This window comes from Ambystoma mexicanum, chromosome 2p, assembly GCF_040938575.1.
Source record: "Ambystoma mexicanum isolate Mex_15411 chromosome 2p, UKY_AmexF1_1, whole genome shotgun sequence".
Classification (NCBI taxonomy): domain Eukaryota; kingdom Metazoa; phylum Chordata; class Amphibia; order Caudata; family Ambystomatidae; genus Ambystoma; species Ambystoma mexicanum.
In genome coordinates, this window is record NC_090923.1 from 523490139 (window position 1) to 523517618 (window position 27480).

The window sequence follows — 27480 nt, forward strand, 5'->3', positions numbered from 1 at the left end:
CTTTCTTTGGCCCACAGGGGCTTTCAGGTTTGTACCATTAAAGGTTACCTGGCGGCGCCGTCTATATTTAAGCGCTCGTCTGAAAAAATGCTCTTACTTTTAAGATTCCTTTGATTTCTCAATTTATTAAAGGACTGACTAATGTGTTCCGCCATTCCCTTTCCAGGTGCCGGTTTGGGATTAGAATTTGGGTTTTGAAATTTCTAATGGGTGCTCCGTTTGAAACTTTGCACTCTTGTCCTTTGAGATTATTGTCCTTCAAGACAGTGTTCTTGGTTGTGGTTACTTCCGCTCGCAGAGTGAGTGCATTGCAGGCACTTTCATCTAAGCCGCCCTTTACTGTGTTCCACAGGGACAGGGTTGTACTGAGGGTACGCCCTTCCTTTCTACCTAAGGTAGTTTCTGAATTTCATTTGAGCCAGAAAGTGGTTCTTCCTTCTTTCTAGTCTCTTCCTCATCCTGGTAAGGAAGATAAGCGACTCCATAGGCTGGATCCTAGGAGAGCTCTAAGCTTTTATATTTCTAGGATGTCCAGGGTCAATGGGGACGATCAACTGTTTGTGGGATATGCTGGACACTGATTGGGCCAGGCTGTTACCAAACAGACCTTGTCCAGGTGGATTATCCTCACTATTACTGAATGTTACCGAGTGGCGGGTAAGGACCCTCCTGTATGGTTGTGAGCTCATCCCACTTGGGGCGTGGCTACTTCCAGAGCCCTACAATGGGGAGTTCCTATTAGGAATATTTGTGCTGCAGCCACATGGGCTTCTATCCACACCTTTGTTAAACATTATTCCTTGGATACCATCCATGGTCAAGATATGGCCTTTGGTAAATCGGTTCTTTATTCCGCCATGTGATTGGGTACTCTACATTTTTTTCCCGCCTCCATTTTCTGGTACTGCTTTGGGAGTCTGTCAAAGATGTGGAATACGTTGGAGGACGCAATCCATTCGAATGAATAGGTTTGCTTTCTTTAAACTGCCCTGCCTATCAGGGGTAAGGATGTTTCTTCTCTTAAACCCTAGGCTCATAGGGATATCTAGGTATTTAAATCCAAATAGATTTTAATCACTTTGGATGCATCAGACTGGTCATATACCTTCCTAGATCTGAACACATTAGTGTAGTTACTTAGGAGTGTTATTCAATTGCCAACATTCTGTACATTTGTCATCATTGGCTTTTAAACTTGCTGTACAGAGCGCAAAGATGAAGGTTGTATTTTTCATCCTTAGATGTAACATTGCCTGTAACAGTCAGGTGTCTCTCTGTCTCTGTTCCTGTCAGCCATTACCACTTGCCTTCCTGACTAATCTAGAAGCATCCCTTAAGGAAGCCACTTGAAGAGCAGTCTTAGGGGCTGGATGATGCCCAGTGAGTAGTTGTACACTGATTTCAACCAGTTTTTGGCCGGTTTCAAGTGCTCTTGTGGAGGGGTTTGTGTGTTTTTTGCAATCGTTTTTTACTAGTTTGTGGAATTCTCTGGGGTTTATCTTGCGTTTTATATGGACTCCCACCCCGTTTTCTGAGCTGGTCTGCATCTAGAGGGTGCAGTCCCTGGGGTGTAGTCCTTGGTTTCTGGCTTTCTTCCTGTCCCCACCGTCCCCCTTGGAATTGGCTGGAACAGTAATGTGCCTCTCTGCTTCGGTTCTTGGCAGCCATTTCCACTTGCTCTCCCTGCCGACTTGTTACTGTGGTTACCCAAGGTGTAATCCCATCTCTGACTCGATTAGCCCAGAGCCCTTATGACACCCATTGCGCTGGGGTAGCCCCCTGCCCACTGCAGCCCCATCAGCAAAGGACCCAGAGGCAAAGGAGAGCTCCTGCAGAAGCAGCTCCAGATGGTGTCTGCAGGTGTCAGCATGGGAAGCAAGCAGTCGTCAACCAGCAGCAACTGACAAGTTAGGCAAGGTGCAAACAGAGGGGACAGCAATCCCGGTTTGTCACTCTGTCTACAACCTTTAATTATTTCTCAACATGAACACAACCTTTCCACTACACACAGCACACTGCTCCAGTCCATCCATAGTTGCAAGCTAGACATCCATCAGAAAGGCAAATCCTGATGTGTGTTCTATCATTGACTGCTATATTTTGAAACCTAGGCCTTTTTCCCCACTATCCTAGATATTCAAATTGAAGTGTGTTCTCATTGACCACTATAGTTGGTAAAATAGGCCTCTACGAGTATCTGGGAAAATCATAGTTGGTTGTCTCTTCACAACTGCTATACCCGGACTTCAGACCCACTAGCAACTAACCCTGGAAGATAATTGATGGTAGGTAGATCTCAATCTCAAACTAATTTGAAGCTCAGGTCAGGGCCCCTCCAAACCAAACAACCACCAAGTGAGTTGCTCTCGCTGCCAACCCAAGAAACACAAACTCCTGTCAACTGTGGGTCCACCAGGATAGTGGTACAATAGAACTCTCTCGCAACGTGGGTAACTCCCGACAACCCTCCAGCGAGATAGCCAGACACCCAAACAACCACCCTAGAATTGTGTTCAACCCTGGAACACCCTTGACCCCACCACCAAGACAAACTAATCTGTAGGGTAAGGATGCCCCTTCAGTACCTTTGACAGCCCCCACACCTACTTGATTACCACCCCCATATCAAGCCACAAGACCGCCCCGACTACACCATTACACCTATAATCACATCGCAAAAAAGCCAAGAACCACCATAATTCCAACCCTCCAAGGAGCTGCATGTGGGCTACTGCCCCTGTGACCTAAACTCAAAACCTTTAAACCAACTGACCACTAACAACCGCAACATGCCACGACATAGTACTGGACGATTACGCTGAAAAACAAGTCCAGGAATAAACCAAATAGAACCTAACCACGTCTCTCATCCATTGGAGATAACCCTGAATGCAGAACGCACCCCCAAAATCACAGTGGGCAAGAGAACAAATGTCATGAGAAGAGACATTTCTATACCTTACATCGTATCTTGCAACTGACAACCCACCAGAAGAAAGCACCACCACCAACGTTGCTAGACAAACAAAAAAACTTACCGAACCATGCAGAAAAAAAGAACCAAAAGAGAGAAGGAAGAACAAAATCAAAACCCTTACTCCATAGATCACAAAAACACAAGGACACCTGCATCGAATACAACACAATTTAAAAGACGAACCTGAAGAAACAAGCAACCCAATAATTAATTTAGCAAACCTACTAGATGATGAATCAGAGCGCAGTGATTAACCATCACATCCTAAGAGAAATATGGAAGTAAACCAACCTGACAACCGAGAGACAAAGTTATTAAACACTAAACTGTACCATTCTGAAAGGATCCGCTGCAACTTAATGAACTGCACCTACTGTGTGACGGCAGTATCGACATCCTCGTCACAGAAACATGGCTAGATGACAACTACACAGCTGCATTCCCGAGAACTTCAAGTGCTTAAAGGTAAGCTAGAAAGAAAAAAAAAAAAAAAAAAAAAAAAAAAAAGGGCGACGACTTGCAATAGCATATAAGGAGCCTCTGAAAATAAAAACAGAGGAACCATTAAACATCAAAAACTGAATTCCTAAACCTCAACCCAACAGTAAACCCCAAAACAAACCTTACATTTGTTCTGGTTTACAGACTGTCAACATACGGCGCAGCATTCGTCGACACATTCACAGAAGCCAGCACCAATCTAGCCGAACATGAACACCTGATAATCCTCGGGCACTTCAACATCTGGTTTGAAGAAGAAAACACAAACTCATAAAAAATCACTAGTCAAGCAACTCAAGACAATTAAACTACGCCAATAATTTAAAGGCGCAACACATACTGCGGGACACGATGCAATCTCTGCCATCAAAAACCTTATCTCCACTGCATCACCAATACAGGTACTCTAGAGCCACCACCTCAATATGCCATTTGTGATCATGCTACCTACTAAAGCAGCCAACCAACCCAGAAAATGTCAAACCGTCAAGAAAATAAACTGGAAGACCATCAAAGGTAGCAACCTCACAGAACAACTTGAACTCACAAAACCATCAACCACTAACCTGAATGTAGCTGACCTTAATGGATAAACAGACCTACTTCATAAATAGATCACCAAAACAATCAACATCTGCCAGGAAAAACCTTTCACCCCATCATGAAAAAGCAATGGCAAAATGGCTCACTCCCCCTTCTAGATGCCATGAAAAGTAACAAGAAGCTGAAACTAGAATGGAAGAAAAATAACGACCAGGCAAAGACAGCACAATATCAACAACAAATCTGAGCACACAAAAGGAAATTCAAAAAGCCAAAAAGAAATACGACAACAATCACAAAAGCCAGCAACACCCAAAAAGAACTATTCAGCATTATAAATTAAATGAAGAACCCACTTGGTTTCAGCAATACTCTAGTACCCTCACTCAAACTATGCAAAGACCTTGCAGACCACTTCAAAAATAAAATCAGTGGCATCCACCGAATCATACAAAGCAAACCAATCAACCAAAACACTCAACCCACACCCCCAACCGGGGAATGTCCAAAATGTCCCCCATATACCAGTAGACATTCATCAAGTTGGTAAGAAATAGCAACAAAGCAGGCTCCCCCATGGACCCCTGCCCTAAAGATATCTACAAGACAATCCTCACACAGGTCACACCTCTGGAATGCTACAGAAACCAATTTAACCTATCACTCGCAACAGGGAAAGTGCTGCATACATCAAACCACTCTGCAAGGACATGGCAGGCAACATGGAAGTTCTCGCTAACTACAGACCCATCTCAAACATTCCCTACCCAACAAACATACTCAAAACCTACGACTACGGACTAATACAGGAACACATAGGAAAACACCAGCTGCTAGACAAGGCACACATTGGCTTTAGGCCTACAAGGACGGCACTCCTCTCAATCTGGGACGATCTAAAGACAAATGCAGACTGACACAATCTCGTCATTGCCTCATCAAAATACTAGAAGAAACAGGAATCACTGATTTACTGATAGAAATGAAACAGTCTGGATTAAACCTTTTACATTAATTCCAAGGAAAACAACTGGAGTACCACAGGGATGATCCCTATCCCCACTGCTCTTCAATATCTACCTGACCCCATTAATCAAGTTCATAGAAAGACAGTATTACGTGCTACAACTATGCAGCCGACGCACATATCATCTACAAAATCGAAGACGCACAAGAAGAAAACAATGCTTGAAGACTGTCTTTAATAACTCTATGAATGGAACAAACAGCCTCAAACTCAACCCAGGCAAAACAGAAAAAAATGGTTCTACCCAAAAACCACGAGAACCACTACACCCCATGGCCCATAGAACTAGAAACAGCACCGATGCCATCAAAAACAGTCAAAAACCTTGGAGTCCTAATACTAGAACAAGTAAACGCAATAATCAAGAAATACTTATTCCTCCTGCATGCACACAGTAAAAAGGATCCTACCATTCCTCTCCTTCACCCATGAAACACTCACCATCGTCTTCCTCATCATGTCCAGACTGGACTATACCGATAGCCTATACCTTGGAATTCTGGAACGCCTGCTGAAGAAACTGCAGCGTATCTGAAATACAGTGGCCAGACTTCTCCTCAGATTATCGCAAAGGGAACACCAACCCAGCGCTAAGCGCTAAAAATGCTACATTGGCTGCCGATCAAACAACAAATCACATTCAAAACAATGTGCATAACGCACAGAGCAATCCATGGCTAAGGAGCACAATTCATACAAAAGAAAATCTATCCGACCGACAACACCACTCAGATCAAGCAAGGACATTCGCCTGGAACCAAAACCTTAAACAAGAAAAAAATACTGGGGGGTGGGGGGTCATCTTTCTCCCACCTGGCAGCAAAAAGCGAAAGAAATATGCAATACAAAGGATCATTAAAAGTTCTGAAAACTACTTAAAATCGCGCTTTTCACCTCAAAATCAGCTAGGAAGGACTAGGAATGACAAAGACACCACAGGAAACAGAACACACTGCAGCAAGCACACATGGACGAAAGAAGTCAGGTAGTGACACAAAAGAAGACCCACCCCCAAACAATAACTCCAATCTAGACATCAACACAGGGACGTGCACCATAGCTGCAGAGGGACGAGCATTACCCAATTACTGGCACCACTGGAGGCCCTAAAGCGCCTTCCTTGGGGGGGTGGAAGGGACCTCGCACCAAGGACACCAAGAGGCAAGGGTAGGCACACCCAAGGCAACCTAAGAGCAAACCCTTCAACCATACCCATCTCCACCACCTCATGACCATAGACCGCTAGACAATTAGAGAGGAAAGCCACCACCATGCTCAGAACCTAGCTAATGAGCCGCTACAAATGCAGAGCACAGGCAGAGACGCTGAGCACAGAAGTCCAAACCAACGAGGTAAGAAAAGCCCCACTGTCCTAACCCTAAAACCTCCCAGTATACATTACGTGTAACAAGATAAGCACCATACCTGTGGTGGTCTTAATTTCAAATTTAGTCTCAGTTTGCCAATGTCTTATGCAGACCGTGAGGTAAAGGGCCAGTATTTCCTCATGCCTGCCTTTACCTTTAGGGAATCTAGAGAATTGACTTGAGCAGGCACACAGGTGGCCCCTTACATAACTTAGTGCGTACACATACATCATTGGGGCAGCCAAATGGTTAAGGGAGAGACTATCCTTACCCCTACAACACAAATATTTTAGGGGAAATAGTAACTTTTTAACTGTCCAAATATAGCTAGTGTTGAAAATAATTGAGATTTGAGGACCAGCTGTGTGTAGGCGTAACAAGGCATAGTATCACACAATGAAATTGACATGGAAGTTAAAAAAAAAAAACAATTGGGAAAGCCATTTGCTGTATTGTAAAGCGGCCTCGAAATTCCCTTGAAAATGGATATAGGGCATCAGCTTGTAATGTAGATTTTCATCAGGAACAGCTCTTATTATCCTGATGAGATAATGAATTGTGAACCTTTAATCATACTCCCATTCGGCCTAGTGGCGTCATGATTCTTCGTAACATTTTCGGATTAAAGTCCTAGTCATCTGCCTCGGTAATATCGAAAAGCAGGAACAGATGATATGTACAATCTAAAACACAATATGTTAATGCACAGAGAATAATGAGCGCGCTAAAGTCTTCATCTGCCAGGCTGAATAGGCAATTATTTTGGTTTGGCTTCCTGAAAAAACCTAACTCCTTATAATATTATGCTACTTGGATTATACATGCAAGATACAATACATAATAAAATAAATCCGTTTTGCGGATTGAGCTGCAAAAACTGTGTACAACGATAGATATGACAGGAAAAAGGATACTATTTGACTTCATGTCCCTGTGGATGATGTTCTTTGCATGTAAATAGCTGTAAAAAAGAGAAATCATCAAACATCCAGAAATCAATAAAGCAGCAATGTCATTAAAACGATATTGATAGAAGCATCAATAAGAACACCCACAGAGAATAAGAGCGCCCAAGCAAACGCTGTGTGCATACAACTTTTCAAAAATGGTTTTATGTGATGGAAATAGTGCTGAAAATGTCCATCTTGTATACACTAGTCCAAGAAAAAATGTGCTTGGCCGCAGAGCTATAATAAAGAGTATGCAATAAAATGTTTTTTGGGTCGATTTCAAAACATGTTGTTTCTATTAACATTTCAAATGATCTGAGAGAAAGCAGAATGGAAGGGGATATTATACTGCTTACATAACTACAAGCAATCACTTAAGCACCACACACCGTGGGTAATAATAAGCAGCGCTCAGATACCTGAGGGTTCGTAGCGCTATATAAATACTAAATTAATGTAAAGAATAATCCCAGTAATGGCCCTAAAATTATGGTCGCATGCCTTAGTCCAGGGTACAAAAAGCATGAGCAAATCACAATTAGGTGATGTTATTTATTGGTTAGAATGCTACGAAGGCTATTAGTTCATCAACTTGCCTGCACGAACACGCTCTCCACTCCCTGCGAGCATCTCTCCAACATTATCACTCTGCTGCTATAAGTGGGAACGTTTTGCGTTCTGCTTTGAGCTCATAAGAGCCCATTTGTATGAGTACAGGCTAGTAATGTATCTTGTGCTTTCTCCGGATCCAAGAAAGCAGTGCCCTAAAATATATGCAAGCAACATTGCTCCCTATTTGTGATATTAATAAAAACAATAAATACGTGTATTACTCACATTTCTAATTGTGTTTATTTTAAACTAAGCACAATTATGTGCTATAATTAACATGCCAGCCACCTTGCTTGCCTTTTGGAAGCAAACATACATAGAATTCAGTAGTTTATGAACGGCATAATATTGTGCATATCCCTAGTCATCTACTTTCACTGTGGGTGATTTTATAAACTAGTTTAGGCCGTGGTCGAAGTGTACGAAAAGAAGTAGTGGAACTATGTTCCCGGCTGGCCTGCCCCGCTCCACACAAACCCCATCGCCACGCCCCTCCCACACACAATACAAACCCCCCAAACACAAGTGCCCGAAAGTGCAAGTTTCAACTTCTTCCTACACTCTTATTTTAAAAAGAAATCATTCCGGAACGGTTTCTTTTTAAAATAAAAGTATAGGAATATTTAAACGTATTTTAAAAAATTAGAGGAGCACCGCTCCCGCCCACTTCGACCACTGAGGTTAGGATGTTTTCCCTTGATTTTTACATTCCTAGTCGTGTCAAGAACCCTGCTATACTGGTTAGAAAATGACACTTCAATCTCATTTGAAAAGATAGGTTTGTATCACACTATGAGGGCTGGAATGAGGGGTAACGAACTGGCAGCCCAAGTTATGGGGCGAGGGTGGATAACGAGGGCTCCGGGGCGTTAACACCCTTTGGAACGGAGGATTAAAGGCAATTAGCTTGCCATGTTGCCAAATGTTTCCTTCGTTCAACAGAATGCCGCATGCGCCCCATTGAATGAAGGAAAACATGTTTCCAAGATCGCCACCATGGGAAGGCTGCATATGGAGCCCCTCTTCCCTGTCCACGGCAGCCAACAGGAGCCAGGGAGAAGGAGCGTTTGCGGCACTCGCTGCAGCAGAAAGATAAGTGGGGGGTTGCAGGGCGAAAAAACAAAAAAAGAGGCGGAGGGTGGCGGGAAGATAGCGGTTGGGGGAGCCGGCCGTCAAGCAACATAGAATGCAGGTTTTCACTGGCGGTTGAAGCCAGCTTTCCTAGCCACCCGATTGGCTGGCTCCCCCAGCCAGGGAGCTCATCTATATTCTGTATGTTGTTTCAGCCAGAGTAGGCTCCAGCTAACGATCTGATGTTCTGCACTACTTGGGTGCTACTTTTAGCTCCTGCATACAAACACCTATAAGAAAACAACGAGTCGATACCTTAATTAGGCTAACAGTCATTTATTTTACATATTTGCAAGCTTTCGTGGAATGTCTCAACTTCCTCAGGCAGAAATGTAAGGAAACATTTGAAAAAAGTAGTGTTAGGGAGAGTTCTCAGAAATGTGCTAATTCCCTTCTACCTTAGAGACTTAGAGACCCCCAGTTATTTTTGCTGGACTTTAGGACTTTTTATTTTCATCCTGTATTTTTATTTGATTTGAACACGGTTTCTTTTGGTTTTGGAGTCTGACAAATTCCGTAGGCATCATCTTTTTACATTGTGACACATAGCACCCTCAGTGCCGTGTTATAGAGAAATCCTAAAGTTTAAATACCTTCTCTTTGATAACTACTGTTTCCAAGAGTAGTAAAGTGAAATTAACTTTACTTACATTTTCCGCTTTCTAGACCTAGCACACACGTGCAGGAGGGGTTACTTAGTATCCCTTTGTCTAACTTCTCTTGTAACATTTTTATGATACCCTTTCTACAGTTAATGGATGGTGGAAGTGGTTTACTTTTTCCAACCATTGTGTGTTTTTACCGCAGGCTGCGTTTGCAGCTGCAGTATAGCACCCATCGGTGCCCATTTTGTCAAAATGGCCCGGATGACTTTTTTCACCATTTCTTGTTGGAAAGGTCCTTCTTGAGATTTACTCTGCACGCCAAACCAGATTTGGTCCCTTTGTTAGTTTTGTCTTTGGCGGGGTTCAATGGTGAAGCCCGCCTCTGGCTCCAGCGAGTCTGACAGGGTAGGAAGCGAGGGAAGTTCGCAGAACTCACTGTGCTTAAATCGCATTGGTTACAGGAATGGACCCAAAGGTGATTGGCCGGCTGGCTGTCCTTGTAGGACAGCCACCTTGCTGTGTGAGTGACAGCTAGGCTGCGAATTAATGGGAACGACTTGCATAAAAGACGAGGTCTTTTGCAAGTAAGGCAGAGTCGGGCACTGGATGAAGGAACCGAAGAAAGGAACTAGAAGAGACACTTGCTGCACCTCCTGGACCGTTGGTTTGCCCGGTGAAGCCCTGTTTGAGTGCTCAAGCTCCTATTTCGACATCGACTAGAGAAGCCCGGAAAGGATAACTTCTCCCCTTATGTTGGTGGGACCAATCGACCCCAAGACGAACTCGACTGAAACCCCTCTCTGTGATGGCTGTACTTCCATTGCTGCTGCAGGAATCGAGTGCCAGGGGACAGGAACACCAGAATGGAGTGCATCGTTTTTAAGCCTGACCCGCGCTCCAGGAAGATCTTCCAGACTCCCTTGAAGCAGGGCTGACCAAGCCTGAGCCACCCCAAAAGAGTACTGGACCCCAGAAGCAAGGAAAGTCCACAAGATGTCGAATAACCACGATGGTGCTATTTGCAAGTAGCTGAAACCGCGAAATGCCGCTGATCTGAACTTTTCCCACTGCTGTCGCCAACCTTTGAATGGTAGTGCAGGAGTCCCCAGACGTCCTCCCTCTTGTCCCCACGACTGAGGCCCAGGAACAATAGGATCTGCAGGAACTACAACAGGAACAGAAGCCAGCTGGAACCATTTCTTCAGACCTAAGGTACTGTGAACTAAGGGGTACTTACCTCTTATTTTTGTAGGTTGCTTGCTCTCAGTTGAGACTTGCATTTGCTGCCTTTTGCAGAGTTGCTTACTGCTTTGCCCTTCACAAGCATCCCAGCTTGTGGCGCAACAGCGATTTATTTTTCAACAAAACTCTCTATAACATTGTGCAAGACTTGCATACCTTCAAGAAGCGCTTCATCTCCCCTAGACTTTGCTCAATTGACATTGGCTGTCCTGGCTCCCTGAAGACTCTAACCTCTGACTGTGTTTAACTATCCCTCCACAAAGTCATACATTCCTTACTTGTAGAGCTGGGAAAGGGTTAATCTACATTGCATTGGGGGGAGGGGCAGGGGTCAAAAGTGCATACCTGTTTGAGAAACCCGTTTACCATTGTTTCTTTCCCTAACCTTTTCCTTCATTTTAATTTATTCTATTGGTGAAATGGCATAGTTGCAACGTTAAGATCAACATCAATCATTTTTAGTACACCAGATCGCAGTGACAATTTTCATTGCATTTTCAAACACCCCACCCATTCCCTCAACAGTGGATAATAACTTCCCAACTCCCTCCTCCCCCAGTCTCTGGCAGCTCCAGGGCTTCTGTGCCGAAAGTCTCCATGGGTCGAAAAGTTCACAGTTCGCCGGGTCTATCGCTAGAGCCTCTGGGTCCTGTTTTCGGGTCCATCTCGGGGTGCACATATTCACCCGTGGCCCCTTTCTTTGTTGTTTCACAATCATTGAAACGATATACCCTCTGTGCCTACGTTCTCACCGCTGAATGGGGGAGCGCACACCTGGTCCATTCCTGCTCTGACCCCTTCTTCCCCTTCTCAATGCCTAACAGCATCAGTACGGGGCCCATGTCCTTATCAACACCTTCTACATGGTTGATCCATCCCAGGACCTCCTTCCAGTACCGCTGCGCCTTCTCGCAGCCCCACCACATATGCCAATAGTTAGCCGATTGTCCACATTTCCTCCAACACTGAGGGTCCGCACCTGGGAACATTTTGGCTATCCTTACTGGGTGCCACTGCCATCTGTATAGGAGTTTCAATCCGTGATTATATTGACATGCCACTGATGTGCAGTGGGTGCCAATACATAGTTCTCCCATTGCTCTGGTTCCATTTCTAGTCCCAAATATCAGTCCCATTACTACTTAGTCCCACTGATGTCTTCCCCTTTCGCTTCCAACAGTGCTTGGTACAGTCTGGATATAACGCCTTTGGTTCCCCTCTCAGTCTAGCAGCTTTTCCATTCCAGACAGGTCCCTGTGTAAGCTTGTCTTCCAATCGTCTGACATTAGCACCCCTTGAGCTGCAGGTACTTAAAGGCAGATATGATCCCTATCCGCAGTGATTCTTCAAGATCGGACAACTCTATGAAACGGTCTTTCTTCAGGACCTGCCTCACTCTTTCCAGCCCTGCCTCGAACCATTCCTGAAACCTGCCATGTTCCGGTATGCAATCGCATATCGGGAGGGCTCATATGTGGCTCAAGGGGGATGGCCGAGTAGTAATGATAATGATGTGTTATTTAAATAGCGCCTTAATCCAAAGCGCTTTACAGAACACATATTTACATACAATATCACCCAACCACGACCATTTCTCTTTTGACTCTTCACAACGTCCATAGAGGGCCCAGGATCCAATGTGTGGGGCCCACAGCCATTCTCCTAGGGTTACAGGCTGGAAGAGGAAGTTTTCTATCCCACCTATTGCTTATCCCTTTCTTCTCTTAGATGCGGTATGAGGGCTCTAAATTGGGCCGCCCTGTAATAGGCTTGCATCTCTGTTAGTCCCACCCCTCCTTTTTCCTTAGGCTGCACCTTCTATGCCACCCTCTGCTTTCCCCCCTGCCAAAGAAATCTCAGTATTTTTTTCATCTCCACAAAGGGTCATTCAGGGAGTGCTATCGGAAGTGCCTGGTAGAGGTATAACACTTTGGGGAGTAACATAATTTTGCTCGCGTTTACTCTCCCTAGCCAGGAGATCATTAACCTCGACCAAGTCTCCAGGTCCCCAAACAAACACTTTATGTAATAAGGGAAGTTGCATTCATATAGTCTATTTAGGTCTCTCGGAATCCTGACCCCCAGGTATCTTATATCATTCCTCTCCACTGAAATTCCCAGGTCTGCCTACCTACTAATTGACCCTCTGTGCACTCATGGAGCGGGAGGAGAGTCGACTGCTTGACGTTAACCTTGAAGCCTGACACCGCCCCGTATGCATCTAAAGCTCCCAGCACCCCCTGTATCGATCCTGTCGTGTCCGAGAGATGAAGCAATATGTCATCTGCATACATGCTCAATTTGTGAGTCTGCGCTCCCACTTGTATCCCCTTTATTTGATCGTTATTCTGTATCATCTCCCCAAACCACTCCATTGCCAGTGCAAATAACAGGGGTGAAAGAGGGCATCCATGCCTGGTGCCCCTGCTGAGCTTTAATTCCCTGGATTTAGCTCCGTTCACCACCACCCTCGCCGTTGGCCCAGAGTAAATAGCCCCTATTGCCTGACACATTCTTTCCCCCACCCCCACTTTGCATAGCGCTGCGAAGAGGAAGCCCAATTCCACCTTATCAAAGGCCTTTTTTCTGCATCCAGGCTTAGCAGTGCCTGGTCTCCTGGGTTGCCCTTCGTGTGTTCTATGAGGTCCAGAGTCTTTCTAATTGCATCTGGGCATTGTCTGCCTGCTATAAACCCCCATCTGGAATGGGTGCACTATGCGGGGCAACTTTGCTTCCATTCTTGTCGCTAGGATTCTTGTAAAGATTTTCTCATCTACATTGAGGAGTGAGATTGGGCGGTATGATGGGCATTGAGTCGGATCCCTCCCTTCTTTTGGGATAACAGATATCAATGCTTTGTAAAACGTTGCAGAGGCTTTTCCCGTGTCTAAGATGTGGTTGTAAAGTTTTGCCATGTGTTGTGTCAATATTCCTACGTGTTTGTTATAAAAGACTATAGTATACCCATCTTCCCCTGGGGCCTTGCCGTTCAGGAGGCATTTGATCGCATCCTGGATTTCCTCTTCCATGATCGGGCTCTTCAAGTGCTCGACCTCCAGGTGCGTTAGTCCGGTCATGGTCACAGTCTCTAGGTATGCCCCCACTGCATCCTCTATAGCGGTGGCTTCGGACTTGTATAGTTTCTCATAGAAGCAGGCAAATCCCTCGGCAATGTCTTCCAGTCTGGCCCTCTCCCCGTCTTCGGTACCCCCAGCTTGGTTACCCATCTCTCTGCCCTCTGTGCCTGAAGCCTAATGGCCAGGAGTGCGTCTGCCTCGTCACCCTTTTCGTAGTATTTCTGCTTCAAATACCTCAGTTTCCACAGGGTTTCTCCCATGCCAAGCGCTCTAAGCTCTGCTCCTTTTGACAGAAACTCCTCCCTCACTTCGTCCGTGTTCCCTTCCATAGCATGCATCCCCTCTTCTCCCTCTTGTATATCTTTCTGAAGTGTTTCCTCCATTAGGCCTCTCTCCCTTTTCCTCCTTGCTCCCTCTTTAATCAAAAGACCTCTCCAGGTGGCCTTCCCCACAATCCAGACCACTTCAGTACTCCCCTCTCCTGTGTTGTTTAATCCAAAATATTCTCCTATCTCCCTGGCAAGCTGGTCCGCGAAAACGGGGTCATCCCAGAGCTATTCATTGCAGCGCCATTTGCCCTTGGGTCTGTACACGCCTGTCACGTCTATGGTCATGGTGACCATGTCGTGGTCCGTCCATCCCACCGGTCTGATACCACTCCCCTTTATCCATCACGCCTGTTCTTTGTTAAAGAAGTAGTCAATCCTGGAGTATGTTTTATGGGGCACCGAATAGAATGTGTATCCCTCTTCCCTTGGGTGCTGACTCATCAATACATCCTCCATACCTCGCCTCTAGATTGCCTATCCCAGGTGTCCCGGCCTATCACACACTCGCCCCCCGCCCCCCTGTCCTACACCCAACCCCCCCAGTCCCATCCTGTCCCAGGTTTCATTTGCTCTGGAGTTTAGGTCCCCCTCTATTATGCACAGGTCTGCTTCATGCCCTTGTGTTGCGTCAAACGCCTACCTCAGAAAGTTTTCTTGGCCTTGGTTAGGGGTGTATATCGCTGCCAGTAATAGTCTAGCTCCCTCTCGGCTGCCCTACAGGATCAGCATTCTCCCTTCTAGCAGACATGTAGCCACGCAATCCTGTAATTCGCGTTGTCTGTGGAGTAATATACAAACTCCCCTTTTTTTAGTGTTCCCAGAAGGCCAGTGTACCTGTCCCATCCCCCCCTCCTTTCAACACCCGCTCTTCTCCCTGTAATGGGCGTGTTTCCTCTAGGAACAAAATATCCAGTTTGGCTTTTCCAGAATTCGCACACCGCTAGGGCCCTCTTCGTAGGCGAGTTGAGGCCTTTCACATGGAGTGTGTCCACGGTTAGACCAGACCTTGCATTACCCTTCCCCATGGCTCGTGTCTCCCCATTTTCCTCTCCAGTCTTTATGTCCTGTTTCCGACATTACCCTCCGTCTCTCACCCATATTTTGGAGACCTTGCCCATTATCTTCCACACTTGTCACCCTGGTGCCAGCCCCTTCAACTAACTTCTAGTATAACTTTTTAACTTTTAGGGACCCCAACTTGGTATACTGAACTGCAGACTTAGAGACACCCCCTCTCTCAAAGGGGACCACTTCGAGGCAAATGGAGTTGCCTCCCTTTAGCAATTCTTTTGTATTTTACTGGGCATCCGCCTAGTTTCGGGTTCCATGTTACAGTTTACTTACAGTTTAATCCCTGGGGTTGTTTTCCAGACGCTGTTTTTCCTGCATTGGGGGGGGGGGGGGCACTTTGAGGGGTAGGCCTGGTGACTCATGTACTTCCTCCTCGACTGCCCCCTTCTCCTCTGTGGGCCTGCGGTGGGACGCAGTCTTTCGCTCCTAGCAGACCTGCCCTGCAAAGTTTCTTGCTCAGCGTCTGTATCTGCTGTGAGGTGTCTCAGGGCTTGCTCTGCTTCTTCTGCTGACGTTAGCCGATAGTTCACCCCTTCCATTTCAAATTCCAACGAGAATAGGTATCTCCACCGGTACCGGATATCTTTCCCCCTCAGCCATGCCGTTAGGGGTCTGCAACTTCTGCGCCTTGCCAGGGTAAGATTTGATAGGTCCTGGTATATTGTGACTTTGGAGCCCTCGAATTTCCACCTCACATTGTTTCACCCTATTAAGTACTTCAGTTTTGTCTTTGTGGTTCAGGAACCTAGCCACTATGGACCGGGGGCCGTTTCCGTAGGGTTTGCCTCCTCTGTACACCCTCTCAAGTTGCACTGACTTCTGCTTCAAAGAGTTGGTTTATCAGACCAATGACTTTCTCCTCCACTTGTCTCAGTTTCCCTCCCCAATTCCTTCTGCCCCAGGATCCTTATGTTGTTCCGTCTCGCTCTGTTTTCTAGATCATCCATCTTGAGCAAGACCTCTTCCTCTCTTAGCTCCAGCTCCGTCATCCTCGCATCCAGCTTCATTTCCACCAAGTCCGCATTTAGCTGGTTGTGTTCGAGGCCTTCTACCAGTCAGGTCCGCCAGGGAGGCCTGCAAGTCCTCCGAGGGCCTTTTATCTCAGACAAGATGTGCGCTGTATCCTCTTTGGTGGAGTATCTGGACATATCTATCCCTGTCGCCATTCCTGCTTCTGTGGATTTCCCCTGTCATTGCTCCTTACTGTCTCAAGTAGCGGGCCTTTCGTTCCCGTGTTTCAGCTGCACTGGCCATAGCAGTCTTTTGTTTCGCTGGGGTTTTCTGGGGGTGAAGCTTATATTCTGGCTCTGGTCTGGTTCATCCTCGAGGACTGTTCTGAATTTGGCACTGACCGTGGGTGACCAATCTCGGAGCTCTAATCCTGGACGTTGTCCACTGTCTCGTTACTTGTCGGAGAGTGCCCTTCGTCGGCCCATGGTTCACTTGGTGTGCCCTAAGACACCGGAAGTCTTTTCCCGGGCATAGCCCTGTGCCCGTCTCACTTCTCCCCTTGTAGTGTATGGTGTGTATGGGCGCAGCAAGGTCCTCTCTGGGTCCTTCACGAGTTTACTTCTAGGTGTACCCTGAGCACCGTTTGAGCTTCTACTTCTTGGGGAAAGGGGGCGCAGGTTTCTGGTGTACCTTATCTCTCCTGGCGCCCCACAGTCAGGTCTGACCCAGTTGCCCCTGGGAGCGGCTGATCCTGGCTTCCGTACACTCTGAATTTCCGCCAATGCTGCCAGTACTTGTGGGGCGTGGGCTGGGGGGTAATGCACGCTCCCCCGCTGGGCTGTGCGATAATCCCCCTGTGCGCAGTGATTTCCTGGGTTAGCTCAATCTCCTTCTGTTTGTGTCCCTGCGGGGTAGACTTACCGCAGTACTTGATCGCTCCTTTTGCCGTCTGTGTGCCCCCACAGGTCTCCCCCTCGGGCGGAGCACTGTATTTCACGTGGGCTCTCCCCTGGGTCTGCTTGACCTCGTGTAGCTTCCTGCCAGCCACCTGTCACCTCACCTAGGTGTAGGGTCGCATCTAGAAGGCGACTCTTGGTTATGCCCTGCCGCACTCAAGGGGATGGCAGTATCCACTCTTGTCCCCCCACCACTGGCTTTGCCCTTGTGCGTTGTGGAGCTCTCCATTTGTCAAGCGGCGTGTGGGCACTTTTTTGTATCTTCCCGATACGTCTCCCCCATGGGCCCGTGCCAATGTCTTTTGGTAATGCATCCGATGCTCGGGGCTCCTGGGAGGGGATAGACGTACCTTGTGTTGCGGATGCTTGATTCCGATTTCGTGTTGGGTCCAGTTCTCTGCTCCCCACCTCTCTCTGTGCCAGCCGCACTACTTCCTGCAGCGGATGCTTGATTCTGATTTCGTGTTGGGTCCAGTTCTCTGCTCCCCACCTCTCTCTGTGCCAGCCGCACTACTTCCTGCAGCGTGGTCCGCGGCCGGTGTCCACCAGGACCGATTACGTCTCCTCCTTGGCTCGCTTCCCTCCTGCTCCTGCGGGCTGCGCAGGGGGGCAGCACCACCCGGATCGGGTGGGAGGCCGCTCACGGTGTCTATGTCCTCCCGCCTCGGATGTGCAGTCCCCGCTCGCCACTGCTCTTCGGCACCATCCCCAAAGCCCTGCCTGTGCTGTCCAACTGCGGGCTGCCTGCCAGCGGGGGGATTCGTCCCCCGTTCCGATAGACTGTGTGCGGGTCCTCTCGGCCTCCTTTGCTGCGCGCTTGTCTTGGTCTCGCTTGGCACCGGATGCATCGGCAGGGCCCAATTCACGGCCTCCAAGAGCCTCGGGCACCCCCACCACACTGTCTCCCCGCGTGAATTTGCCGTATTATTGTTCTTCAGCGCCCTGGGCTCTGTTTTTCCCCCATGCAGATGACTGGGGGTTTCATCTTCACACCGATGTGCTTGGATGCCGTCAACTTGGTTTCAGATGCTCACTATCCTCTCTTTGTTGCTGAAGGGGACTGGAGCTCTGTGTCTAGACGGCCTTCTCCCACATCCCCTAATGGTCTTTTTTTTTATCATATACTCTAGTTTATTAAAAACTTTATCTTACATTCAATCCATATTCATTAAACTTTCAGTCATTGCTAAACTCATTATCTGGTCAGCATTAGGTCAACCTCATGTTGATCCATAACCAATTTCAAATATATCTCACTGATCTGTCAAAAACATGTCAAGGTAGTCAATCACAGCACAAGTTAACTTGAAGTTCTTGCCTGCAAGTATTGCATACCACCATTCCTCCATGTTGCTGTTTAGGGGTTCAAATTCGTTCAGGAATTTGTGTCTTTGTGCATTCAGGGCTAAACATTTGATGACTAGATGTTTGGACGACTCAACTGAGGTCTCACAGAATCGACAACAATTATTCAACGCGGTTTTGTCATGTTTTAGAAACAACAACATCTCTTTTGTTCGGGATAGGTTCAATCGCAACCTCAGGAACTGATCACGGTGATATCTTGGACATTTTTCTAGATCTTTCCTTGTTTGGTTCACATCACGTGCATTAACTCCATTGTTTAATGTTGTGACAAGTGTTGATCTTTTATCAATGGTTTGTATCCAGTCGCAGAATTGTAACATTTTCTTTGCTGCACAAGGATTTTTTTTATTACTGTTTCCATTCCAACACCGACATGATTCAAGTACTTATGTGTCATATCTGACTAGACCTTCAGCAGCCCTGTATAGGATATACCGGGAGTTGGGCTTAGAATACGATAAGACAATGGAGTGGGATCCATTTGCATATTGCGTAGTGCTGCCACCGATTTTCAGAGGACTGATGAGAATAAATACTCTAACCCAAGTTCATATCAAATGGCATGAATTGATACATATCTTGGCAGCCTGAGAACTTTTTGCCAGAATTTACCTTCAAGATAATCCCAAAATGCTCGATTGATGTTGAAGCCGGCTTCACTACTGAAGGTTATGGTCGCCATAGCCTTCTGCATTTAGAACATCAATACATGTTTCAAGGTGAATTTGCCGTATTCAGCATGTAGTTTGGCGCCTTGGAGTGTAAAGTGTCTCATTTTTAGGTCTTGGGTCCACTCCCATTCTCGTATTGATTTGTTAAAGAGAATGCCCAAGTAACTAATGCATTCTGTATTAGGAAGAGACTCGTTGGCTGTGAACCATTTGACATTTTCCCCTCTTTTCCCCAGCTTTGAGCCAAAGAACGCTATTTTTGTTTTGTTCACATTTATTTGTAGGTCATTCAGTTGTAAGTAGCCATCAAGATTGCTTAGTAGCCTTTGTAGGCAGATTTGCGTAGTGTCTATGAGCATCAAGTAATCGGCGTAAATTGCCCAGCTGATTTGGTGGTCGTTGATTTGCAGAGGAAATACATTCGTTTTCAGTAGGGCAGCAGGCAAATCTGAGATCTACATTTTAAAGATTAGGGCTGCCAACGGACAACCCTGTTCTACACCTCTTTCTGTGGGGATATTTCCTGTTAGGTCGCCTTTAGCATTTAGTCTTACACAGATCGATGTATTGGAGTGTAAAGCTATAAGTGGGTGTAAAAGGTCCACCGGACAGACCCATTTCTGTAATTTGTGCCACAATGTTTCTCTATTAATGCTGTTGAAGGCTTGGCAAGATCGACAAATGCCAGAAACAACTTTTTACTGCCTTTTGTCGTCTCGAGTTTCAAAAAGTTTAGTAAAATTAGATTTAACTCAATCCCCACTCCTTTTGCAAAGCCCGTTTGGCGCTGAACTACAATTCCAGAACAGTTTGCCCACTTCAAGATCTTTTTTTGAAGAAAAGAGGTGAACATTTTGCCAATGACATCGAGCAGGGCAATCGGACAGTAGTTGCAGGGATCATCCCGATTCCCTTTTTTAAATAATCGGTACAACCACCACCGATTGCCAGGATGATGGAATTGTCTTTGTCACTGACATTTTTATGAAAAGTGCTGCAATGAAGGATGCCCAGTGCTCTTTGTTCCTTTTTAACATGATGTTTGTGAGGCCATCAAGGCCGGTTGCCCCTGAGTTTTTTAATTTCGAAATTGCGTATGATATCATCCTTGGAGTAGCAAACGTTCCATGGCTCTTTCGTTGCCTCCAGATTGATGGTGTTGGATAATTTAGAGCGTTTAAAACACACATGTAATGTGCTTCACCCAGACATTAGTATTGTCTCCATTGCTCAACATTGCGTTCTGATTTAAGGAATCTTTGTTAATAATTGCCCAAGTGCCTCTACTATGGTGGGTACAAATTAATGTTAACAGCTCTCTCTTGGTCGCAAATCAGTTTGAATGATTTAGGCCAGTTGTGTTATTTTTGGTGTTTTTGTTCTTAATGGCCTTGGATTGATGCTCAGAGTCACCTGTTTTCAAAAGTTTTATGTCCGAGTTCAGTTTTTCATTCTCTTCAGCCACTTTTTTACTAAAAGGGATATATACATTCTTGGTTGACTTTAAAGCCACTTTTCCTAGATTTAAATTGTGAGAGGAGCGGAGCGTAAATTCACATCCCTCGTGTCATGGCAGTCATAAGATGTGAATTGATACATTAGAGCGTCAATCTCCTTTTTATTTATTTTTATTCTGTTTAAGCCTTGGTTGATCTCTATGTTAGTTACATAGCAGTCGCCGACATTGCACATGTCCATTTTCCAAGTCAACTGGACAGCGTCATGGTCACTATTTTCCATTTTGATTACTTTCAACTGCAGATTTTCCGAGGCCCAAATGTAATCCAATGTTTTGTGGCTTTGATTTCTATGCCATGTGTGGGACGCTTGGATGTCACCTCTTGTGTAACCCTTAACATTACGCAGTTTCGGATGTCTAATTCGTTCACCCAGCTTTTCCTGCACTCCACTTTGACGTCATTTAGATTTAGATCGAAATCTTTCAAAGCGCCCTTGTCATCGTTCCAGGCGTAGTTTAGATATCCACAAACAATAACAACTGGGTTGATGAATTCTAACATGCAATCGTCGATTTGCGAAGTAACAGATACAATGAACTTCTTGGACGAGATCATTGCCCGGTTCGAGTAAGTATTCACAATCAAGACTTGTTTGTGTTGGTTGGTGGTTTGCATTGTATATTGTGCTGTTCGAATGTACTAAATGGATGAGCAATAATTGTGACAAACTTACCCCGCCTGCAGTGGCAGCTGCTTTCAAATGTAAAAGCAGAGAGTCCTCTCAACCAGCCATTTTAATACGTACTCCAATGTCCTTGCCAACTTCGTCTAAGACGCAGAGTGCTCCAGTAGTAGAACCTAAACTGAGGTGATCGCAACGCTGATTCAAAAGCAGCAAATAATGAATTCTCACCAGAAAAAAAGGATGAAAGTTGCAAGAATCTCTGCTGAATCTCAGCTAGACGATCCCAGCTGATATTTGAATCCAAAACTAAATATGGTACAAACTCAAAGAATTGGAGTAAAAAAAAGACCAAGTAAATACTGGAAAGTGTGCAAATCCTCATTCTTATCGGAAACTACAACTGGAAAATATATTATGAGAAAAAAACGAGGTGAACTTGAACAGGCAAAATATAATGAAACTTTTTCATTGTATCCCCGCCTTCAGGACCATAACATCTGAAGATATCGCGATAGTGGAATACGTCTCAGAAAATCGGTCAGACTGGGTAATCTTGCATGTTCATTCCCAACTGATAGAAAAAACACTCTGGGATGCCAGAAATAAACTTAAATTCTTTGGTTCTGAGTTATCCTGTTACTCTGATGCCGAGAAACAACCTGCACACAATTCGAATCTTAGTGAACCAACAACGAGCAGAGGAGAGCTTTTCTTTGGGAAAGAGTCATCGAACCAAGAGAAGGACAAATCGATACATCGAAATGACAAATATCAAGGATCAAAAAACCTAGATCTGTGAATAAACTTATGTTAGCTAAATACCAGGACGCAAGACGCTGCATGTTCCCTTATCTCTCGGAACACCTGATGCTTTCTACACCTATTTCACGATGCTGGTTTAAAAAAAGAGGAGCATTTTGTGATCTGTCTCCAAGAAACATGGCTAAGTGAAACCCCAATATGTGACGTATATACCATTCTGCTCAATGCCGCAATGAAAAATCTAACAGGCTGTCCCTTTTTCAGTCTTCTGACTATGATAAAGAACAACATAAATTGGATGGTGTTAAAAATTTCAAGTTAAAACTGGTTTGTTCAAGGAACTGAACTGCTTCCATTAGGTCCGATTATTAGGGCAACTCGTTTCTGGCTAGGTCACTTAAACGATTGTGCCATTTCGAGGAGGTTTCTGCCTCGCCATACAGTCTATTTTGAATTCACTCTGAGAAGTTTTCAACTGCTGTTAGTTACACTTGGTCCTTCAAAGTGTCGTTCAGAGCCACAGAGTTTCACAAAAGGAAGCATTGCGATGAATGTAGCTGCAAGTACATTTTTTGTGAATGTGGATTCCGGCAGCTATGGACAAGTTGCTTTTATTGCACACTTCTTGTCGTACCAAACTTGCCCTGGAGTTGTTACCTGGCCTTGTGGGAGCGCTTCAGATACAGTACAGTCTTCTTGGAGCATTCCATTTGCCGGGCCTGCAAGTTCTATATTTTGTGTTTGTTTTGAGGCGGTCTGATCGAGTTTGTTTTGAGATTGAAGTGTCATCCTAGACTGAGGGCTACTGGTACGCTCCTTATGAAATGTTACAGAGCCGGACTTTCTTCCACTTTGTACCCCGGGGTTGGGCTTATTCTCACCATTGTAAGATGTTGGATACTTTGTCTACAATTGAGGACTTCACTGCAGCAGGAGCTTCACTACTCTTATTCAGCTCTTCTCTCAGAGTTAGAACATCTCGCTTTAGGCGGTCAGTTAAATGGGCTTCTCTTGCTGAAGGATCAAAGCGAAGGTGGCGTTCATACTGGAAATCTTGACCATCTGTTTCTCTGGCGGTTTTAGCTAGGATCCATTGTCCTTTAACTTAACAAACCACAATTCATCTAATATCTCACTAGCGCCTTTGCTTGGCAATACATTCTCTTTATGTTGACCAAGCTCATCACTTACCAAAGTTAGATTCACTGCTGGAGATTGGGAAAGCGCTTCATCTCGTGCATTTAATGGTGGCGTGTCAGCACCAGAATGGGTATTGTTTGAAGCATATTCCTGCTCCATATTTTTTCCATTCGTTTTCAGAGGTTGCAGTTGCAATGAATGCAGAAGGGCGATATTGACAACTTCGACGTTTGGCACACTTGTTGTGGAGAATCCATCAGGTAACGTACCGTTAGTAGCCACTTTGCTGTATGAGGCAAGTGGTACAGTGTTGTCTGGAGGGGGGGGGGGTTCCATTAGCTGCATTTGGATCCACAGAAGGATTGGCATTCCCAATCCCAGTAGTTCAGTGTCTGTTACGTCATATTTCGAGTGTGCAGTAACAGACACTGATTCAACTGGATGAGACTGGTCATTTGCAGCACTCGTATCGAAGCCAGAGACGGACTTCGTCGAGGTTGATTTAGAATGCTTTAAGGAATTTCGTGACGAGTTAGGGGCTGCCACGTCAGGTAAATCTAAACAGGAAAGCTGTGCAGCCGAAAGGGCTGACAGCGATGGAACCGGCATTGCCTCATTGCCTCTAGTGGCATTGGTTACATCACTAACCTCAATCAGGGGGGAGTCAGGGTGATGTTCTGACTCCAGCTGACGTCGATGCAGCATCAATTTCTGCCGGGTGAGTGGCCCAGCGGCGTCAGGCATTTTTCTTTGTCACAAAAGACCTCCCGGGAGAAGTAGATTGACAAGCTTCACACGAGTCCTAGAGCACACTTGCTCATCCACTGCAGGCAACAAGCGGACTAGACTAACGGAAATCCTTTGTGTTGAAGGCGCACTCAGTTGGGCGTAGCAGCAGCTCCTCAGCAGTAAAATAGAAGAAAAAGAACACAAGGAGACTGGAGCAGACTAAAGTCTGGCTGCAGCTGTGCATGTATTTCACCTCCCCACTGAATTTATTTTGCGCTGCATTGACATGCAACCGTTAGTGTCCATTCCAGAACAGGGCACCCACCGCCACCTCAACAAGACTCTGTTTGACGCCTTTCCGCAGTAGCACAGAGTCTTTAGGCAAGTCACTCCTCCTCTTCTGATGGAGCTGGAGAAAATACTGGTAACACAGTTTGGAGCACGATGAGTCCAAAGTCTGCTGCTCAGTCTGCTCTCTCGACAAGACTCTGCTTGACTGCAACTTCCTTTTTGCCACAAGTTCAGTATTATCATTTAAGTGTGAAAAGTGATATTAATGCCCACAGTGTCCTAGCTATCGAAGTCACCTCATGGTGTTGGAAACCTGTGTGCATCCCCAAATGGTATCTACTTTATTGACGTGAATGAGTGTGTTTTATCATTTAAGTGTGAAAAATGATATTAATGCCCACAGTGTCCTAGCTATCGAAGTCACCTCATGGTGTTGGAAACCTGTGTGCATCCCCAAATGGTATCTACTTTATTGACGTGAATGAGTGTGTTTTATCATTTAAGTGTGAAAAATGATATTAATGCCCACAGTGTCCTAGCTATCGAAGTCACCTCATGGTGTTGGAAACCTGTGTGCATCCCCAAATGGTATCTACTTTATTGACGTGAATGAGTGTGTTTTGAAGTGTATTTTTTGCCAATTGCGCCCTTCTAAATAAGGCTTATTTTAAAACTTACTGTTAAATTAATAAATAATTATTTAATCAAGAATCCTTGAGTATAAGGGTTATTTGAATACCTGTCACTGTGAAACTCTATGTTGCAACCCTATAGCTCACATTGACCCCTCTTGAGATAAGCACAGTACCAACTTGTGTATTACAGGCCTGGGTTACCTAGTGCGAAGAGGACAAGGGTGGTGTAGTCTCCACAGGGTTACTACATACAATCTTGCCTAACACATAGCCCGTCCTGCAGATACCTAGCTATCTGCACCTGTCTGCACCAGATTTGTAGTTTTGCTCAGAAAGGCATGTTTTGGATGTTTAACTCCTCACTCCTTGCGATCCATGGGTTAGTGAAACTGGAGAGCAGGGAAAAGAAACAAAAAAATAGCCCACCTGGTTAATGTGCTCTCAGGAAGGCAGGAGGGGTTGATTGTCATTGAATGTGCAGTCTGGTTGAAGCTCAGAATGTCGGGCCAATCCATTTACAAGATCAGTGGCAGCACACTCATCAACATATCAGGCTTGTGCCTCTAGAAGTCTGAAAGAGGGGATATATAGCTAGTTTATGTGTAAGGCCTTTTACCCATGGAGCCTAGTGTGGTAACTTTGTGTCGAATACCATATCAGGATTGTGTTACATCACAATCAAGAGGAAAGGGCAGGATTTGACTGATGCAGGCCCCTACACGACTATGGGAAGATTTTCAGCTGGGGAATTTTGAGGGTAGATGGGGCTGGGTTGGATGGAATCTGGCAACAATTAATTGCCTTTGAGAGGCTGGTAGGGCAAGGTGCAGAGGTAGTTGAATTTCTTAATGGCATGAAATGTCCATTACGTGACTACTGTGTTGGGAAAACTAGACCTCCATCGTCAAAGTGTGAAGCAAAGTAATAACAAGTGTCCAGTGGGTAAGCATTTTCCAGAAGCTAATCATACCCTTAATGATCTCAAGATTGCTATAATGTGGGGTAATATCAGGACTAAAAGCCGGAAAGACCTATAAATTCAAATGCTTTAACATTTTCAGACTTTCCCTTTTTCCACCCAGAGAAAGGGATCACTACATCCAGACCCCCACTTTCCATCATTTTATCCAAATCCATTCACATACATTCAATTGGCACTGTAAAAGCCTAACCAACCTCTCTAAGGCAATGAATTGTTGCCAGAACCCCTCAACCCCAGCCCCATCTGCCTTCAAAATGCGCCAGCTGAAAAGTACCCCAGAGACATCTGGGCCCTTGTCTCTAGTCAAACCCCAAGCTCTCTCAGCTTGAGTGACAGGTAAAGCAATTGACAGAACACTGGACAGATCCTGAGGGCCCAACAGAACCCTCAGACTGCCAGCGCGCCCCAAAATATCCCAATGTCTGGGTCAGGTTGCCAGGGGGACAATGACAAGAGGTAAACAGTCCAAATAAAAGTGTCAGAGTGCAAGAAGAAAAAGGGGATCTGGAGGAAAGGATATACCAAGCAGTGGAGGAAGCTTATTTTCTAACCCATAAACAGACAGAATTTAATAAAGAAATGCCAGAAACTAGTAGTAGAAACTAATAGTAACAACACTTTCCACTGGTAACTCGAACCAAAAGAACAGAGTAAAAAAAGAAGAGAATAAAAATAAAATAGTCACTATTGAGAAAGAGGAGCGTCTTCTCTCTCAGACATGGTGTGACGCCTCCTTACCTAAAGAAAAGTGGCTCAAAATAGAAGAGCCTGAATTCAATAACATAAAACAAGAGACCAAGAAGTGCGAAGAAACCCCTAGACACAAAAGCCAATCTTATCAAATAGAAACTATACACCCAGAAAGACCCCAAACAGTAGAGGTACCCTCCCTCCTAGAGAATACTGAAGATTGCTCACTAAAAAGTGAAGACCGCACAAAGTCTGTTGAAAGGAGAGAGTAAACTAACTTCATATCTTATCCACAAATTAATGTTTAGCCGACAGGTTCTAGAGTCTATGCACGTCAACTTTCTCACAGAAGGAAGCGCATACCTGGTGGCAACCCAAGTTAAATATAAGAATGACATCAAGAAAATTCATGCCAAACTATCCAATAACTAACATTTTCTTTGTTAACTAGAGTCTAAAAAAGATTTAAAGTTCCAGTCCAGATACAAAGTCAGTGAAATGTAGACGGAGTCGCAGGTGACCTTCATTTCAAAACAAATCTTTGGTAAACAACCTAGGAAGTTGGGGGAGGAGTTAAGAGTCAAAATCCCTCAAACCTCATCACGGAAAACACCAAAATGTTGACAGAAAGGATATTTCTGTCAATGGGATTGCGGATCTGGATATCAAAACTGGCCGACATCTGAAACACCTGGTAATCGGTCGTGGTTCCAGAGGGCACACGCTGT

General features: G+C 45.3%; 1 protein-coding gene across 5 annotated transcripts in view; it reads right to left on the reverse strand.

Annotated features, from left to right (window-relative positions):
- RAF1 (Raf-1 proto-oncogene, serine/threonine kinase) overlaps positions 1-27480 on the reverse strand; it is a 1232906-nt gene that overhangs the window by 471144 nt on the left and 734282 nt on the right. For all 5 annotated transcript variants that reach the window (XM_069643941.1, XM_069643943.1, XM_069643946.1 and 2 more), the window contains one exon: positions 7330-7376. In XM_069643941.1, the coding sequence (XP_069500042.1) occupies positions 7330-7376 (47 nt within the window). The remainder of the gene's footprint in view (positions 1-7329; positions 7377-27480) is intronic.